The 19,606-nt window shown below is 46.8% G+C and overlaps 1 protein-coding gene across 1 annotated transcript in view; it reads right to left on the bottom strand.

Moving 5' to 3' along the window:
* Positions 1-17,289, bottom strand: part of LOC118356012 (translation initiation factor IF-2-like) — a 73,668-nt gene extending 56,379 nt beyond the window's left edge. The window contains exons 1-2 of the mRNA XM_035722202.1: positions 17,059-17,289; positions 16,508-16,935 (exon numbers count right to left, since the gene is read on the bottom strand). Coding sequence (XP_035578095.1) covers positions 16,508-16,935; positions 17,059-17,289 — 659 coding nt within the window. The remainder of the gene's footprint in view (positions 1-16,507; positions 16,936-17,058) is intronic.
* Between the last annotated feature and the right edge of the window lie 2,317 nt (positions 17,290-19,606).

Raw genomic sequence — 19,606 nt, 5'->3', positions numbered from 1 at the left:
ATGTTAAAAATCAAAAGCTGGTTGTTTTTCATCTTCATGGAGTTCCTAACTTAGAAATGGGATTATATCAACCGATTCTCAAGACAGATTTTCTTTTTTGAATTCTATTTACAAGTTGTGGTTACGTTACCAAACTAAAGTCTAAATACGCAAACAGATGTCTTTTATAATAAAAGTAAGGAACAGCACAAAAATCACTTTTCACTTAAACACAAAACATTTAAATGTTTTAAATGTTGAGTTTTTTTAGCTTTTCAAAATTGTTCAGTAGTTCCTGACATTATAGAATTTACGGCAATGGTTCCTGACTGGGGTGACTTTTCCCCCATGCACCATTTGAGGCTGTCTGGAGACATCCTTGATTGTCGCCACTGGGGAAGGCTGGGGCGAGCTCCTGGGGAAGGCTGGGGTGAGCTCCTGGGGGAAGGCTGGCGTGAGCTACTGGAGCAGCCCCCACAACACAGAAACATCAATAAAGCCTGATTTAGAGGTTGGGATTCACAGCGCAGGAAAAAATACTAACCTTTCTTTCAAAACGACTAGAAATGTCCAGTTTTCCCAGCATCATCAGTTGAAAAGATTATCCTTTCCCCATCAAATGGTCTTGGCACCCTTGTCAAAAGTCGACTGACCGCAAATGTGCAAATTTCACTTCCAGGCACTCTGTCCAGTTCCACTGGTTTGCGGGGCTATATTCATGCCAGCACCACACTGCTTGGATCACTGCAGCTTTGTGGGAAGTTCTGAAATCAGCAAGTGGGAGTCTTCCAACTATGCTCTTTTTCAAGAATGTTTTGACTATTCTGGGTCCCTTGAAATTCCATCTGAATTTTAGGGTGGGCTTCTCTATTTCTGCAAAAAAAAATGCCACTGGGATTTTGACAGATTATACTGAATCTGTAGACTATTGTGGGTATAGTCCTGTCATCTTAACATTATTAAATCTTTAATCCATGCACAGAGCTCTGTTCATTTAATTAGGTCTTTGCTTTCTTTTGGCAATATTTTATAGTTTTCAGTATATAAGTCTTTCGCTTCCTTGCTTAAATTTATTCCTAGGTATTTTATCCCTTGAGAGAGTAGTGTAAATGGAGCTGCTTTCTTATTTTCCTTTTCATATTGTTCACTGCTGGTGATAGAAACACAACTGATTTCTGTGTGTTGATCTCATGTCCTGCAATTTTGCTGAATTTATTTCCTAGTTCTGGTAGCCCTTACACACGTTTTGCATGGCTTTCTATTTAACGTGTGCATATGCATGCCTCGCTCTGTATCTGTCATCTGGGGCAGTTAGCTGATCAAAGAGAGACAGGAAGGAGACCAAAGCTGTGGTCCATACCCCAGTGGGAAACTCAGACAGGAAATGATGTTGAAGTCCTAAACCCCCCTACCCCCCACACCTCAGAATGTGACCTTACTTGAAAACAGGGTCATTATAGATGTAATCAGTAACAATGAGGTCACACTGAGGTAGGCTGGGCCCTTTAATCCAATAGGACCGGTCTCCTTAAAAGAGGAAAACACCACGTGAAGACAGAGACACACAGGGAAAGGTGGCCATATGCCCACAGAAGCAGAAACTGACTGATGCATTTATAGAAGCCAAGGAATGCCAAGGACTGCCAGCAAACACCAGAAGCTAGAAGAGGCAAGGAAGGAATTCTGCCCCAAGACTGTAACATAAAAATCCCAAGTTTCCAGCCTACTGGCCTGCCTTACAAAGTTCAGATGCAAGATCAACTCATCTGAGTTTCCAGCCTGCCTTACAGAGTTCAGACGTCTCAGCCCCCATGAGTCAATTCCAAACAGCCATCAGTAAAGGGAAAGAGTAGATTTGGAGATCACAAAAAATAAACTTCCTGCTTCATAACTGTACCCATGATCTGCATAAAAACCTCACTGATTTTAGTACTTTGTACAGATTCAAATACAACTGCACCAATTAATCAGTTAAAAGGAAGAGAAGTGCTGATTGGGTGACAGGATACCTATTTGTATAAGGTTTCCAGGCAGAAAAAATATAGACTTGATGTGCTGTCCTTATACTTTCAAGTATATTACATATTAACATTTACATATTAAAATTTTTTATCCAAATATTACACCCTCACTTTGTCACTTATTCATACCTTTACACATCACTTGATCACAGGGGTATAAAAACATGCTGTGTTAAACCCAAAATTGTTCAAAGTATTGTCTTAATACCTTTGAAAATCACATGACTCAGCTAGAGAATTACAATGGGAAGGCCTAGAACAATCAATAATCATGAGTTTAGTTTTCAAATTTATTTTTTATTTTTTTTATTTTTTAAAGGTTTTATTTATTTGACAGAGAGACACAGTGAGAGAGGGGACACAAGCAGGGGGAGTGGGAGAGGGAGAAGCAGGCTTCCGACGAGCAGGGAGCCCAATGTGGGGCTCGATCCCAGAACCCTGGGACCATGACCTGAGCCAAAGGCAGAGGCTTAACGACTGAGCCACCCAGGCACCCCTCAAATTTATTTTTTAAAAGTTACTGGAAATCCCTGATGATACCCAGCATGTTACAAAGTACCTAGGGCAATGCACCTGAGTCAAAGCTTACCTTTAATTTTTTGAGGGAAAACTTGTGCCTGGAGTACCAAATGCTCTGGAAGGTGACAGATATTATTGGTTCAATAAGGGAGTGATCACTAAAGACAAAGTGGAAGAGAAAGCTGAAACAAGAGACTGAGTGGGCACCCAGACAACTTTCCAGAAGACGGAACAGAAGGAACAAGACCAAGATCCCATGGACACCTTTGGGGAACCACAGACAGACCATTCTGAAATGAATGCCTGGCACGGAGAACATGGCGGCAGGTCTGCGGAGGTGCCCAAAGGCCAGGTGGAGACGTCCTGCCTGCGTGCCACAGGTACAGGTCAAGGTTCTCAGGAGCAAGTGTGGGGCACTGTTGGCCATGCAGCACCTGAGCATGAGGACGGGAAGGTCGAGGAGAAGACCTGAAGGCTCCGACTGGGGAGACAGGGAGGCTGGTTCCCCGCGACGCAGATGATGGCTCTACAGTTCAGGCTCTGCTTTTCCAATCTGACACTGCCTCTTACATTTTAAACATCATTTTAAAATATCGGTTCTCTAAGAGTTCCTTGCTCTTAGAGCGCCTAAAAACAGAAGGCTTTCATATTCGAAGTTAAAGAAAAAAGGCCAAAGAACATTCAGCAGCCTGAACTTATTAAAATGAAAGTAAAGGTACAACACGAAGAAAATAACTAGAATACACCAAATCCATAAATCCTCTAAATGCACCATGGCGAACTGCAAAACAAGGCAACAGACTGTTAATCTCATTTTGCACAGGAAGACTCTGAGACCTGGACAGCCAAGGGAAGGTGTCACAGCCAGTAAAGAGCAGAATGGCTTCGAAGCCAAAGAGGATTTTGTTAAACTTAACCATCTCTTCCCAAAATGGAAACACCTTGAAAAACTTCCATATCCAGAGGAATATAAAAAGATGACAGAGAGGTTTTCCTTAACGTAGATGATTTGAACAAAATAACAGACAAGTGTAACAAAATACTAAAGCAATACAAAATAATGCTGTTGATCTGCTATTAAGTAAAAAGCATACTACAAGAGGGGCGCCTGGGTGACTCAGTCATTATTTGGCTCAGGTCATGGTCCCAGGGTCCTGGGATCGAGCCCCGCGTCAGGCTCTCTGCTCGGCAGAAGCCTGCTTCTCTCCCACTCCCCCTGCTTGTGTTCCTGCTCTCACTGTGTCTCTCTGTCAAATAAATAAAATCTTAAAAAAAAAAGCATAGTACAAGGGAAAATTTTTAAGTATTATTTGCAGATGACATTTTGAAAGAAATCAAACACAAATATATGAAATGGTCTCTACCCTCGTGATACCATATACCACTCCTCAAAGCTTGCGAAAAGCATTAATGGCTACTCTCCCACTAAACTACAAGCACCAGGGAATGCATGTCTATGCACATCTTTACCTTTTTATTTTTTTTAAGATTTTATTTATTTGACAGAGAGAGACATAGCGAGAGAGGGAACACAAGCAGGGGGAGCAGGAGAGGGAGAAGCAGGCTTCCCGCTGAGCAGGGAGCCCGATGCACGGCTCAATCCCAGGACCCTGGGATCATGACCTGAGCAGAAGGCAGATGCTTAACGACTGAGCCACCCAGGCGTCCCACATCTTTACCTTTTTAAAGTGGTTTCTGAGGATGTATCTTACAGGGCCACATCACTAACTGTGCGATCATAGAGCAAGAAGAATCACACAGGAATCGTGCGTGTAGACCAGGACCTGTTCAGTCTTAATTCTAACAGTGGAGGGAGGCCACTGAAGCATGTTACACAGGAGATGAGCTGACCACACATGAACTGCAGAAAGAGCTGACTACTGCAGACAGCAGAATGGATGGACCAGAGCCATACAATAGCGAATCCACATTTATAAAAATGTGATACAGGACAAAATAGGTCCAGGGGTCCTGATAGGATGCATCCCAGACTCCAATAAAATGCCAGGTTGCCCAGCAACACAAAAGGAACCCTAACACAGAAACATCCACTAATGAACTCATCATTTTTGAAATTGGTCCCCATCAGATATCTGTGCCAGGTGGCACTGGCCTCTGTCGGTCCATTTCCCCTCTGCCCTGTCAGTCTCTAAGTGACTGGCACGGGCTTCAATGACAAAGCAACACAATGCAAACCATGTACAAATTGGAAGTGCAAGCCTTCAGGAAGTCACTAAAAACAAGGAGAACCATTTCCAACCGGTGGCAAAACCACAACAATGAAAATCTGAGAGGGACCCTGATGGGGCAGGAAGGTATGAGGGAAGTTACCAGGCAGGAAGCGTGCTCTGTATCCTCACCTGGCTGGTAGCTACAGAGGCGGCACATACAGTAAAAATCCATCAAGCTGTATGGACATTTATAACAAATACATTCAGTTGTACGTAAATCACACCTTTGGGGGAGATCACAAGAGATGATCCTCCTACCTCCAAGAATGACGGGGTCTGAATGTGAAGCCAGCTTGGGGCAGAGATCAAAGACCAGTGAGCCGCGGGGTGCGGTGAGCCAGGCGCCGGCTCTGCCTCTGGACTCCCAACTACAGGTCAGTAAACGTGAATGTTTAAATACGTTCAGGCTGTTACTTGCAGCTGAAAACATCTTAACAGATACAACCAGTGAATAATTGGAGAAAGCCTAAACAGAGATGAGGTAACAGGAGGTCAAAGGAAATAACTGGAAATCAAGGTAAACCCCCGGCCTTACGAGTGAAGCCCTTGAGTATTCTGACAAAATGACTCTCTTTGGGATTATGCTAAAAGTCTATCACAACAGGACGGATATAGTTCCATCCTATCTTAAAATTTTTAAAGAAAAATGATGTAAAAACAAGCACCTAACACTTGCTTCATTCTTGTTCCATTCTAAGAATTTAACACAGTTGCAACCATAGCAAGAATGTTTTCATAATTTTGTTTCATTTTTCAAGATTAAAGCCAAATAAGGCCTTTTCTCCTGAGCCCTGCTATCTCTGAAGTGTCGCTCAATCTATTCTAGGTCTATTCCTTCTACATGGCCTTGCTCTTGGACCAATTATTTCCAGAAAATAAAGAACCCTCAGATGATGAGATCACAAAGAAAATAAATCATTCACTCACACATCAACATTTTAGAAAACTCAAATACCCACTTCAGTTCACACAAGTTAACCAGGACAGAGAGGCCCCAGGGCACACTGGTTAACAGTGTGAGCTCCAGAACCAGCCGGCCGGGACAGGACCCCAGGTCCACTGGTTACTAGCAGGTGACCCTGGGCAAGTCGCTTAGCCCTCTGTGGCTCAGGGTCCTCATCTACAAAATAACAACAGCTCCTACTATCTTATAAGTTATTAGAGAAGTATCAAATAAGTAATACATAAAGTATTTTAGGCAATGAGTACTCAATAACTATTAGCGATTAGATTTTAAAATCTAAGAAAACTGAAGAATATAAATGCCGACGTTGGAATTAAGTTCTTAGCAAAGGAAAAACTTCTTTAAAATCCCAGGCATTATGTTTAAATACAAGTGCATATATTTTAAGTAAAAAATAAGACAAGCAAATATGGGAACAGATGTTGTACTATCAGTGTAAATGAGCTAGAAGTTTAAGTTCTAAATATAGAACTTTTTTAAAGGTAGTACATCAAACCTATTGAACTAGAAACTACGTGATGCTGCACCTTCCTAGAGCTAATGTGAAAAATCTGAATATGGAAAGAGAAAGAATGGAAAACTTGGTATTATCAAAGGGTCAATTCTGTCCTCTACCCATTATTAACCCATTAACTTAACACAATTCAAACTAAAACCCCAACAGATTTGTGGATATACCTTTTATTTCATTTCTGTTTTAACTGATAAAATAATTCTACGACCAATCCAGAAGAATGCACTAACTGGAAAAGTAAATAAAGTTTTGAAAATCCTAAGAAAATGAACAGTAACTTCTGTTAGTAGACATTAAAATATATTCTAAACTTGGAGTCACTGAACCATGAGGAAACAGCACAGAATTAGATAATTGAGTCCAGATCCAGAAGCCAGTATTTATGGAAACCCAGGACACACGAACATGGCATTTCAAACCAATGCGAAAAGATGGGTTAGTCAACAAAAGATACTGACAGATGAACAAACACTCAATATTTAGCTTGAGGCTAACCTAATCTCTCCCACCTGACATCACAATAAATTGCAGGTGGCTTACATTGAAACATAAATGAAACCATCAAAGGAAAAGAAAACATAGGGGCATACACATACAACTGCCAACTGGAGAAGGCATGACACCAAAGGCAGAAACGATCAAGGCAAGGACCAACAGAGGTGACATGACAAACCATAGGGCTTCTACACCAAAACAAGAAAAACTAAAAGATGTGGTGACAAGTCTCCTCCCCAGCGGACCCAGGAGACAAGGTAACAGGTTGTGGGCTGAGGTCTGATAAGAGCTTGTGCACTAAGACTGCCACTTCTAAGTGAGAGACAGACAGACGCACGGCGGAGCCCAGCCAAGGGATGAGAACACACCAGCAGCAGGTGTGCCCAGCCCGCTCACACACGTTCTACTAGGCAACTGATCTACCTACACGATGAAGGGCTCCTTGTTAACGACAGAATAAATCACTGCAAGAAAAACTGAACATCCCACGGGGAAAACACAATTCGCACAAGAACAGAGCTGTCCCATAATCACGTGAGGAAATGTTCAACTCTCCTAGTAACCAAGGAAATACAAATCAAAACACTGAGGGACGCCTGGCTGGCTCAGACAGCGGTGAATGCGACTCTTGATCTCAGGGTCAGGAGTTTGAGCCCCATGTTGGGTGTAGAGATGACTTAAAAGAAACTTAAAAAACAAAACATTGAGATAACACCTTTTGCCTACAAATTGGCAAAGATTACAAAATGTTGATAATGCCCTAAATTGGCCAGAATGTCAGACAATGGGCACTCTTCATCTGCTGCTGCGGATCCAGTAATGTGTATCCAAAACTAACAAAATTCCCTTTGGTCTGGTAAACTCGTTTCATTTACTATTCACTTGAATATTTATTGTATACTTACAGAGGCCCGTGCTGGGAACTAGGGATACAGTTGGATCAGGACTTTAATAATTTGTCATTTTAAGAGTATGAAGATGCCCCTGAAGGCTTTAGCAAGGAATAACAGCAGCTGATTTCTAACTGCTTCGCAGACAAGGGAGGGGGGGAGACAAGAATGGAAACGAGGAGACACTAAACGTGAGGGGTGCCTAGCCGGCTCAGTTGGAGGAGCATGCGACTCCTGATCTTGGGATTTTAAGTTCAAGCCCCACGTTGGGTGTAGAGATCACTTAGAAATAAATCTTGGGACGCCTGGGTGGCTCAGTCGGTGAAGTGTCTGCCTTCGGCTCACGTCATGATCTCAGGGTCCTGGGATCGAGTCCCTGCATCAGGCTCCCTGATCAGCGGGGGAGTCTGCTTCTCCCTCTCCTGCTGCCCCTCCTCCCTGCTCGTGCTCTCTCTCTCTCTGACAAATAAATAAAATCTTAAAAAAAAAAATCGAACATGTGCACAAAGACATATATCCAAAGATGTTTATAGCAATGCTTTCATAACAAAAATAATGAAAAAAAACCCTAAAAGTCCATCCTCTAAGATATAAATTAAATAGATTAAGATCATCCAAAGCATAGTGAAAATACAGTGCAGTCACTTAAAATTACACAGCTCAGGATTTAGTGACAAGAATGTTGAAAGGCGTCAATTACACACCATATAATGTATAACTTCACTTATAAACAGTATGATCTCACTTTTACTTAAAACATACACACATACAAACACATTTATGGCTGCATATGTGCATTAGAAAAAGCCTAGAAAGCTACAAATCAAAACAGCAAAATGCTAGATGGTCTGGGTTTGATTATTAACATCTTTATACTTTCCATACCTTCTAAAATCTACATAAAACCTGTACTGGAAGTTTATAATAGCAAAAAAAAAGTCACTAAAACACAACATTGATCAGGCATTTATTTGGACAACAGTAATTGGTTCGTTTTCCCAAAATACTACAAATACAACGATTAAAGAGATTACAAAGTCATAAAAGTAACTCAACGTTTTAAATTAAAACTTCTGATTCATGAATTGTTAAATGGTTAAAAACTGACCTGTCCCAATCTGCTTGCGACGCTCCTCTAAGAGGAGGTGGGAGGCAGGGAGGAGGGGAAGGGTCATCTCAGGGCTGCAGAACAATGCAGGACAAACACAGGAACCAAAGAAAGATCCCCCACCACACCTGCACTCCCCTGAGATCTGACCTACAGGGCTATTCATTCGATCGCACTCGTGCTCTGCGGTTCTCGAGGAAGCTTCTTCCCAACCGAGTTGACGAGGGTAACACAGAAACCAAAAGCACAGAAGACTGAGGGCCACCGCCCCCCCACAGTGACAAGTAGTCATTTTTGGACTTCATGCCATGAGATGCACTGGTTACCGAGGCCAGAAGTTCTAGAAGGCCTTCAGCCCTGAAAAAGTCTTCAGCCCTGTTTAAAAATGACAAGACAAAACTTTCTCTGGTGTTGGAGGGTACTGTAGACACACCCAAGAAAACTCACCAGCAGACTACACAGTTTTCCTCGGATTCTCATGGATTTGCTTCATGAACTCTCCATGACCTCAGCCATCCATACCAGAGCAAGGGCTCCGAAGTCGCTCAGGCCCCCCAAGGGCACCCCACCAAGGTCTCCCCCAGAGCACTCCCTCCTGCCTGGCTGCCCACAGACAAAAGCCCGGTGGTTCGGTCTTCAATCTCTCTTCCTCAGAAAATAGGAAGATTAGTCCAAAGTTGATAAGATGGCAGAAACCATGTGAAGAGAATGGTACCATCTATTCTAGTGAAGAAGTGAAAATAACCCAAGGATGAGGGAGTAGGGCTGAGCTAAAATTCATACCACAAAATTCACTGTTTGAAAGGATCAAATTCGGTGGGCCATGCAACTGTCACACTGTTCAATTCCAGAACATTTTCATCCCCGAGGAGAGAAACCCCGTGCATACCCACAAAAGCGGCCACTTCCCTCTCCGCCCTCCGTCTTCCGCTCGGGCCCTGGCAACGGCTCATCTTCTTGCCGTCTCTCCGTGACGCGCCCCTGCCGGACACCTCCTCCCGCTGGAGCCCGACCACACGCGGCCTTTTGTCTGACTTCCTCCTTCTGACAGGTTTTCACCCACTCCTGGGTTCCTCTGGATGGTCAAATACGACTCCCTCGCGTGGACACACCATGTGTGGATGAGCCCCTCGGCACTCCATGACCATCTGGGTTGTCTGCACTCTCTGACTCTTCCGGATAATGTTGCTGTGGACACCCGTGGACCGGCTTCCCTGGCGTCTACACCTGGGAGTGTAACTGCTGGGTCCACAGCGACTACTTTTTAAGGAAATGCCGAGCTGTGTTCTAACGCAGCTGTACCATTTTACAGGGTTTTTCACATTGTTAACAAAAACTGAAGAGACGTCAGACTCCCATAGAAATAAGGGATTCACTCCTCTCAAGTCCGTTTTATGGGCCGAGTGTCATGCCAGGGTTTTATATAATTTCTGATTTAGTTTTGCCAACAATTCTATAATGCAAAAAGCATCTCCATCTTACAGAAGATCTCAAAATGGAACTTACTCAAAGACCAACTAATTGGTAAATGTCAAAATAGAACCCAAACTCAGGTTGACTTCAAAGCCTGTCCACTTCACCCTCTGCCATGCCCACCTGTACACTCAGATACCTGGACACTGCTTCCCACCAAAATGGTTCTTTGGAAAAGCTACGTGTTAATTAAATTTATTAGAGTCATTATAAAACAGAAGCTTACCCACATACAGAAATTTTTAGAACATATGAGGTCTCCTGCATAAATCAGCTCCCTCATTTATTTTCTTTAACAAATAACATTTATGTGTAGAGTTACCTAAAACCTATCTACAGACTGCCTAAACATTACACAGATGAGCTTCTTCCATCAAAGTTCTATCAATGACAAGACAAAAAAAAAAGTCTGGGTACCTTCTGCTACAGACTGAATTGTGCCCCCCAAAATTCATAGGCCGAAGCCCTAACCCCCAATGTGACTCTATTTGGATATGGGATTTTTAGGAGGTAATTAAGATTAAATGAGGTCATAAGGGTGGGGCCCTAAATCCATAGGACTGGTGACCTTATAGGAAGAGGAAAAGAGATCTCTGTCTGTCTCCATGTCTTGGCCACGCGGCAACACGCAGGAAGGCAGTTTGCCACAGGTCACGGGAGCCCTCCCAGAGCCCGGTCACACCGGCACCTTGAAGTTTCTGTGGTTCGAGCCACCCAGTCTATGGTATTTTCTGTTGTGGCAGGGCTGAGCTGAGAAATACATCTTCTCCGTATCAGAAACTATCCAATTATTGGCATTTTAAGCACTGGTAAAAATCAAAACAAAGGAGGCACTGAGTGCCTCAGAAACAAGCTAACCCAAGGGACACACAAAAGCTTTTTGCTCAAAAACAGTTGCAACTCCCATGATCGAAGACACTGAAAAACAGAAGGAATGTACTGAGACAGTGCAGGACCCTGGGATCCTCCAAAGGGCTTTGCAGTTAGACAAAACAGTCTCTCACTCTTTGGGCCTTTTCCGAGCTTTGTGTTTGAATAAGACACAAACTCTACGGCTATTCGTGTGGTCCAGATAGTGGCTTTTGTTTGAATTAAATTAACATTGATTTACATGCCACACAATATAATATACCCTTTAGTACCCAGCACAGCTTAAAGAATGTTACAGGCGCTCCAAAACTGGTGGTTGTTACTGCCAGTAAACAGATTCTGGAAAATACTACCCCGGCCAAAGCCAAACACTGACATGAGCACCCTCCATTTGCCAAATATTTTACCGATACCTTAAATATAAAAATGCAATCCCTGTCCTCAAGGAGCTTACAGTGAAGGACAGATAGCTCCAGATATTTATAAAACAATGTAATAAATGCAAAAAAAATAAGAGTATGTGGGACCACAGGGGAATGGCTGGGAAGTAGATAAATCTGGGACTACATCCCAGATGGTTGACAAAGAATTCCCTTCTTGCTTTCTACTCCAGAGAGCTTCCTAAGCCTTTACTTGGGGAACCAGCTACTGAGGTGCAGCTCAGCTCACACTCTCTCCTTTAACTTTTATCTACACTCAATCCCATCCATCAGTTGGCGGGGGGGGGGGGGGGGGGGCCTGATTTAAGTGACATAGAAAGTTTACTTCTCTTCCTCTCCCACAACCACATAAAAATTGAAATCACATTTTCCCAAATCCTTCTTACATCCATAATAAAGACTGGATGTTTTACAGGTTATACAATCACCCTAGATTTAAGCTGTGTATAGAGTAAGGAACCAAAACCATCAGTTTGGGATGTCATTTCTCCTAGACCAGCCACATGGGTAGGTCCACCTAGGTAGTCTGCTTATTCCAACTGGGCTAGCAAGGTATCCAAAACCTTGAATACTGTGCAAACTTCAGTAAATTTTCTCCATTAACCCAAACTGTGGTCAAGATTTAGTCACTTAATAAACATCTAAAACACAAACCGAAGCCTGAATACAAAACACTGGCATTCCCCCAAAAATGCAAATTTGTCTCCTGCCCCTAAAATAAACCTCTGTAGGAAAGTCAGACCCCAACCACGACAGTGTAAGTGAAGACCAGCGAGAACAAAGACACTAGGATTTGCACCCCTTCACAGATATCCCACTTGACACGTGACACAACAATCCTGTGAAATAATAGGCCATCTCCATTTTTACCAGTTTGCTCAATTAACAAGCAAAACCTGAATCTTCTGAGCCCTGATCGTACGATGCTCTAAAATGTGTATTAAGCTTATTATTACCATAAAGGACAGTAACAAAAATCACAGTAAGTCTTTCAAAGGTTCTAAATATCCACAGAGAAAGGAAACGGTAAAAGATTAGTTTCCTGCCTTATGAAATAAGAAGGCCGGACTGGATCAGGTGATCACAGAAGGAGCATTCCAGGAAACCCTCCCACCACCACTCTCTGGGACCGCACGTCCCAAACAAACCCTGATGCTGGGGACAGCACGCACTCTTTCCCACCAAGCCCAGAAATGCATTTATGTCCATATCAACAAGAAAGCCACTACCAAGAGAAGAGGAGCAAAATGTAACCTACTTACCATCCCTGAACTAGAAGAGGCCCAGAAAGGTAAAGCAGACTACCCAAAAGTTATATATATAACTAGTATAAGACAGAGCTGAGCCCCGAAACAAGAGGAGCAACGTTACTGTAGACAGCTATACAGCATGCATCTCCTCTTCCATAATCATGTGACCCCCTCTACCCAGTCAATAACCGTCCCCATTTTTACATAATTTAAGATCAGTGAAATCATGGGATTAGCTCCAGGTTCTCCAGCTACCCAGTGGCTTGGATGAACCCTCACCAACCCCATCTCGCCTTTTCTTTCTAAGGTGAGAAAGACACAAAGCAGTGAAGAGAAGCATGGACCATTTACATATAATACGGACCCATGAATGTCAACCCAAAACTCTTCTGAGCTCTTCTAACCACAAGCTTACATGCAATTGTGTTATATCACACAAGCTCCTCCTTCCATAAAAAAAGATCTTGGGGGGGCGCCTGGGTGGCTCAGTCGTTAAGCATCTGCCCTTGGCTCAGGTCATGATCCCAGAATCCTGGGATCGAGCCCCGCATTGGGCTCCCTGCTCAGCGGGAAGCCTGCTTCTCCCTCTACCACTCCCCCTGCTTGTGTTCCCTCTCTCGCTGTGTCTCTGTCAAATAAATAAATAAAATCTTAAAAAAAAAAAAAGATCTTGGGGCGTCTGGGTGGCTCAGTCGGTTAAGCACCCTCCGACTCTTGATTTCAGCTCAGGTCACGATTTCAGGGTGGTGGGATCAGCCCTGCATTGGGCTCTGTGCTCAGTGGGGAGTCGGAGTCTGCTTGAGATTCTCTCCCTCTCCTTCTGCCCCTCCCCCTGCTTGTGTGTTCTCTAAAACAAATAACTTTTTTTTTAATAAATAAATCTTTAGGGGTGCCTGGGTGGCTCAGTCGTTTAAGTGTCTGCCTTCGGCTCAGGTCATGATCCCAGGGTCCTGGCATTGGGCTCCCTGCTCGGCGGGAAGCCTGCTTCTCCCTCTCCCACTCCCCCTGCTTGTGTTCCTGTTCACGCTGTCTCTCTCTCTGACAAATAAATAAATAAAGTCTTTAAAAAATAAATAAATAAAAATTTAACCAACTAGTTAAAAAAAAAGCAATCATTCAAAATGCCTACACTCTATTAACATTACATATGTGCACACGTACCCTCCAACACAAATCATCTTATACTTTTGAAATATTACAGAAATGAAAAATAGTAGAACCAAAAAGCTGGATGTCATGGTAACAAAACTACCAGTTTTTTGGGCCTCTGTCTTCTCGCTGTATTGTCTAAGGAAATACACTTTCTCAATTCTTAAAGCATCTTCTTTAAACAAAGTATTAGCCAGTAATTCCATATACAGCTTTTTATATGTGTAGAATGCCTTTAAGATTGTCTCAGGAATGTAAACCATCACCCAGTCCCCTTCTTCCTGGGAATATTACACCCACTGAGCCTGCGATTCCTGAAATTGAAGTCATCTGAGAGATCTTATCACAAATACTTAAATGGCAACATATTCATCATATCCTCTCTTCGGAACTCTGACCAACTTAATGGAAATTACTGCCCATGCATTCCTATTTCTGGATGCACTTTAAACCATCGTACCCCTTAATACAAAGACTCAATGTAATACCGTAACACTTATGTCCTACTGTACTTAAAAGCATCGAGATGAAATCATATTAACATAACCTGAAAAGCCCTTTCTTAAGCACCGAAATATCCCAAAGCTTTTTGCATCCAGCACAAGAACCTTTTACTTCCACACCAAAGCAGCCTACTTTCCCGGGGATCTAAGCAAACGTGTACAGAGGAGTTGCACAAACCACCTACCAAATAATCCAATGCCTACCAAGTGAAAAGCTGATCCTCTTTTGTGCTCTTCAATTATTCAGAATTCGCCTACAAAGGATCCCTGTGGACTACCTGAATGAACCTTTCTGACCTGTGAACCATGTTTTGCTTTTATGTTACCAGAAAGCATCAGTATGATCCTCCCTCACCAAATTTAGTAAGGAACAGAGCAGGAAGCTTAGAAATTACAAATTACTCTGCATTAGAAAAAGAACTCTTAAGTGAAGACGTAATTTACCTGTGACACCTTGGCAACTGCACAGGACAGTGATCAAGCCTCACTGAATTCCCAAAACTTCACTTTTTTTTTTTTTGGTTCATAACCTCTGAATCAGAAAGCTTTATGATTTTATTTTAAAATACCCCAGTTTTCACTGTTCTACATTTCTCAATGTTGAGATAAATTTACCCCAAATTTGGGGGAAAAAAACAAAAAACCTTGTAACTTCTGGTCTGCAAGACTCCCTACAGCACTGAGTCTTTTAAAACAGATCAGCAATACATGGTCTTAGAAGATATAACGTTACATATGTTTTATTACAGTTCCTGCGTTTTCAAGGACATCAGTACCCGGATTAAAAAAAACAACAACAAACATGCTCAAACCCATGGTTCAAGTTTTTCCAGCCGTATTTTACAGAGATTATGCGTTTTGGTCTGCACGCCATAATTACGTTTTAAACTGATCCATTACATTTTAAAATAAGTTGTGTGGAATGACTAAGGGAAAGGGGTCACTTAGAGATACGGCATTAAACACATTTTTAAGGCCAACAAAATGAGGGTTTGTAACTTGGAATCAGAGAAAACAGCATTCAAATTCCCAGAAAGCTGAAGTGAAAAACACAGCCATGTCACACAAAAACATACTTAAAAATAAAAATGGTAAAGTGTTCAAGCTTGATAGAAAAAAAAAAAAAGAAAACCAGCGTTTCAAATGGAAACTACTCCAATTGGGAAAGAATCCCAATGACATGACATTTTCTCGCCAAAGCGAAGGCATCTGAAGGCTCTATCGCTGAAATCTCATTGTATGGCGTTATGAAGATCTTAGCAGCGGCTGGCCAGGAATCTCCAACACAAAGGGGCCTCCGCCGCGAGGGCAGAGAGAAACCACCTCCCCCGCGAGGCCGGCGCGCAGGCCCCCGCGGGACCCCCGGCGGCGGCGCCGGGAGGCCAGTGCTCCCCGAGCCCTGCGCCAGCCTCCGGGGCGCGGGAAGCCCGGCGCATCCCCGCGCAGCCTCTCCCACGAGCAGGGCAGGCCGAGAGGAAGCGCAGCTCCGCGCGACACCCCGCGCGGCCGCCGCAACCCCGCGTCCCGACGGCACGCTGGCGCCTCGACTCCGGGGCGGCCCCGGGGGCAGCCAGAGAGGAGCGGCCCCTGCAGTGGCTCGCGGTCGCCCCGGACGCCAGCGCGCCCTCCAGACGCAGGCCCGCGCCGCGCCCGGTCACCTTCCCCAGCGTTCGGCGCCCACCGCGCCGCGGCACCCGCTGCCGCACACTCGGGGCTCCCAAACTTTTCTGTCCCCCCCGCCCCCCCCACCCCCGGTTCCAGCCGGGATGAAGGCGCACGACTCCTCACCTCCGCCCGAAACAATACCCGTCTCCCGGCAACGCGCACGCAGGGGCCCGCGACCCCCTCCCCATCCCCATCCCCGGGCCGGGCCGAGGCGCGCGGGTGGGGGAGGGGACCGGCCGAGCAGGGCCTCGGGGACGGCAGGCGGCGCCGCGACAAGACCCAGAGCCGGGCCGCGGCGGGTGCGGAGCGAGGCCCGAGGGACAAAGGGACGGAAGCGCCGAGGCCGGGCGGCGCCCGCCGGGGATGGGGGCCTCCGCGGGGTCGCGGCACTAGCCGCACAATGGCCCGCCGCCCCCGCCCGCACCCGCGCCCTCACCTCATGGTGCCGGCGGCCCGCGGCTCCCCGGCGGCCGGGGACGCGGGGGGGCGCGAGCCGGGGCCTCTCCTCCGGGGGCGGGGACGCGGCTGGCGGACGGCGGACGGCGGCCGGCGCGCGGCTCCTCCTCCGGCGGCCGGCGCTACACCATGTCCCCGCACAAAGCGGCGGCGCCGGCCGAGCGCGGGAGACGCGGCGGAGGCCGCGAGGCTGCGAGGGCGGGGGCCGAGGCGGGCGGGCCGCCGGCTGTGCGTCGTCGCCCTACGGGAGCGCCCAGCCGCTCTGGGAGGAAGCCCGCCCGCGGGCCGAGTGCAGGCGGCGCCGCAGCCGCGCAGGAGAGCCGCTAGCGCCGCGCGGGGCCGGGGAGGCGGGGCGCGCGGCCGGGGAGCACGCAGACACCGCCCTCGCTCCCGCCCCGCCCCCTCCCCCTCCTACTCCTCCTCCCCGCCCTCTCACCCCCACCCCCGGGGCGGGGGCGGGGCGGGGGGCGCGCGGCGAGGGGCGCGCGGCGAGGGGCGGGGCGGGAGCGCCCCCGCGCCGGCCGCCGAAACCCGCGGGCCTGTGGAGCGCGCTCGGCGGAGTCCTTTTGTGGCCTCAGGCCCGCCGCCTGCGCTCCCTCGCGCCGGGCCTGCGGGGCGCTGCGGGGGCTGCGGGCTCCCCGCCTGGTGCCTGGGCGGGGGCGGGGCGCCTAATCGCCACCCGGGGGCCGCATTGTCCTCCGGGGCCGCCCGCGCGCCGCTCCAGCCGGGAGACAGGCGCACCGGGGGCGGGCATGACCTCATCGCCGAGCGCACGCGGTCCCGAGCGGGGGGCTGCCGCCGGGGGGCGCGGGCCGGGCCGGGCCGGGGGGTGAGGGGTTGGGGGCGACCCCGCGACAAGGGGTCAAGGGTCCCGTCTTTCACCGGGCTCCCAAGTCACCTGCTTGGAGAGGTCGCTGCGGAGTGTGGGAGCCGCAAACTCGTGGAAATCCACGGGGGCGGGGGCCGGCCTCCAGCAAGGCAGAAGTGATGGGTGTGGGAGGTTGTCGGCCTCCAAAAGCAAATCCACTAATCAAGTAAGAATTCAGACTGGACAAATGGCAGGCGTCCCGTAGTCCTGACGACGAGGAGGAGGAGCGGGGGTGGGGGGGACCGGGGGATCCACTGTACAAAAGGTGGCTGGGATGGAAAAGGTCCCCTGCTAGCAGGTTCCAATCGCCGCACCATCCGGTCCAAAATGGAGGACCTAGCATGACTCCAGGAATCTGTGCAAAAGTTTTGGTGTGTTCTTTTAAGATGGACGTACAATTCGCGCTGCAGCTCTGACGGTTGCGATCATTTGCACTTGGAAAAGAAAAGCAAGTGAGCGACAGTCATGCTTGGTCAATGCCTGACTCCTCTCTAATGGAACAGTGCGGCCCAGTTTTCACCGTAAAAAACTTCCTGGTTTCAGACTGGACACTGAGGGGTTTTCTTTTCAGAACCTGCAGCCCCAACCGACAGCCCTATAGAAGCAGTGGCCTGGAGCTATGGCACAGGACCAGGGCGGCCTCAGGGAGTAAAAAGCTCCGCGTGTCTGCTTTAACACGGTGTACTTGGAGAACACTAATTTCCACCCACATACCTAATTACAGCTTACCGCCACAGAGTATTTTATTCAGGGATCTCCAAGCACGGAGGGAGAACAGCCTTGCCAGTCAACTGTCCTTGTTGCCATATTGCAAGCAGAGACAGAGAGACAGCTCAAGGGCTGGGTGCGTCCGGGCGTTAGAGACCACAGCTCCTCACTAGGAGGTTCACCGCCTTACCATCCACATGAAAGACACGCAACCTCAAAGATGATCCTCCAAATCAACCAAAGACCATTTGCTGTGGAGGCCTTTTTCTCGGAAAAGTAATAAGACACGCGGAACCATCTTGGGGGAGGTATTAATAAGACATACTCGACCACAAAGAACTCACACCAATTTGCCCAATTTGCCCTGGTCCATTCACAGCACTACAGTAAATCCAGCAGAGCTATGTTTCAGGGAAAACTCTCACAAAGGGCCAAAAGGGGGTGGAGGTTTTGCTGTAATGACTCAAACCACCTCCTGCCAGAAAATGCTTTACAGATGACTCCATAACCTACTTCTCGTTTGTGAAATGTAATCCATCCCGCACTCAGTAAGCGATCTATCACATCATCTTTGTCCTAACAGCAAACATTCCAATGCTATAGGCACCAAATTAAGCAATCTGGGTGGAAAAGGCTGCTCTTATTGTCTACGCGTTTATTAAAAATGTACCAGCCAAGAATCTTGGCTGCCTACGACCATTTCCTTCCCTTGGCGTGGCAGCTCTCCAGCTCTCGAGTCGGGCGTACCATTGCCCTTGGCTTTAGATATTGCAATGGGTGGCCCGACCTCCAAAGGTCATTCTGTGGCAGGGCAATTTGTTGCTTGTGACAAAATGTTGTTGCTCCTCGTTCATATTTGGTTTAACAGTCAAAGAGGGGCAAAGAAAAGCTTGAGCTGGGAAATCACAGACGAATTCTGGTCACAGAGGAAACTTTGTGGAATGTGTTTCCATCTAGAATAAAAGAATTTTAGAGATGGAAAGAATCTTAAGTCCCTCCCACTCGTTATTCCAAAAGGGGAAAGGGAGACCCAGAGAGGTTAAATAAACTGCCCACTGTCACACAGCCACTTTGTGGTGGAACTTAAACCCAGGATTCCCATTGACAGGTATAGTCCTCTTTCCGCCACCTCATACCACCTAACTATGGCAAAAGTAACGGTGGGGTGAGGCGGTCAGAGTTGAAGCTGGTCCTCTTCTCATAAACCCTGCTTAAAAATTAGCTGGGATTATGTGTGGCTTGGCAGGATGGCAAAAAATGGTTTGAACTCCTCTTGGAAGGGTTGCCCAGCCGGAAGCCGCAATGCCTGGCCTTTACGTAGGCACCCAGACATTTGAAAGGTGAAGGCAGGCAGGCAGGCATGTCTACCTGCTCTAACTGAAGATGAAGAGGAGACTCTTCATCAAAAGGAATGGATTCTCTTCTTAAGGCTTCTTAAGTGTGTGAGCCTCCACTCCCCCTCCTCCAGCAACACCCCAACTGAATAGGACCGTAGGAGCCCTA

The sequence above is a fragment of the Zalophus californianus genome, chromosome 10 (genome assembly GCF_009762305.2).
Source record: "Zalophus californianus isolate mZalCal1 chromosome 10, mZalCal1.pri.v2, whole genome shotgun sequence".
NCBI lineage: Eukaryota > Metazoa > Chordata > Mammalia > Carnivora > Otariidae > Zalophus > Zalophus californianus.
Note: the sequence above shows the minus strand (reverse complement) of the source record. Positions and strands in the feature narration are given on the sequence as shown.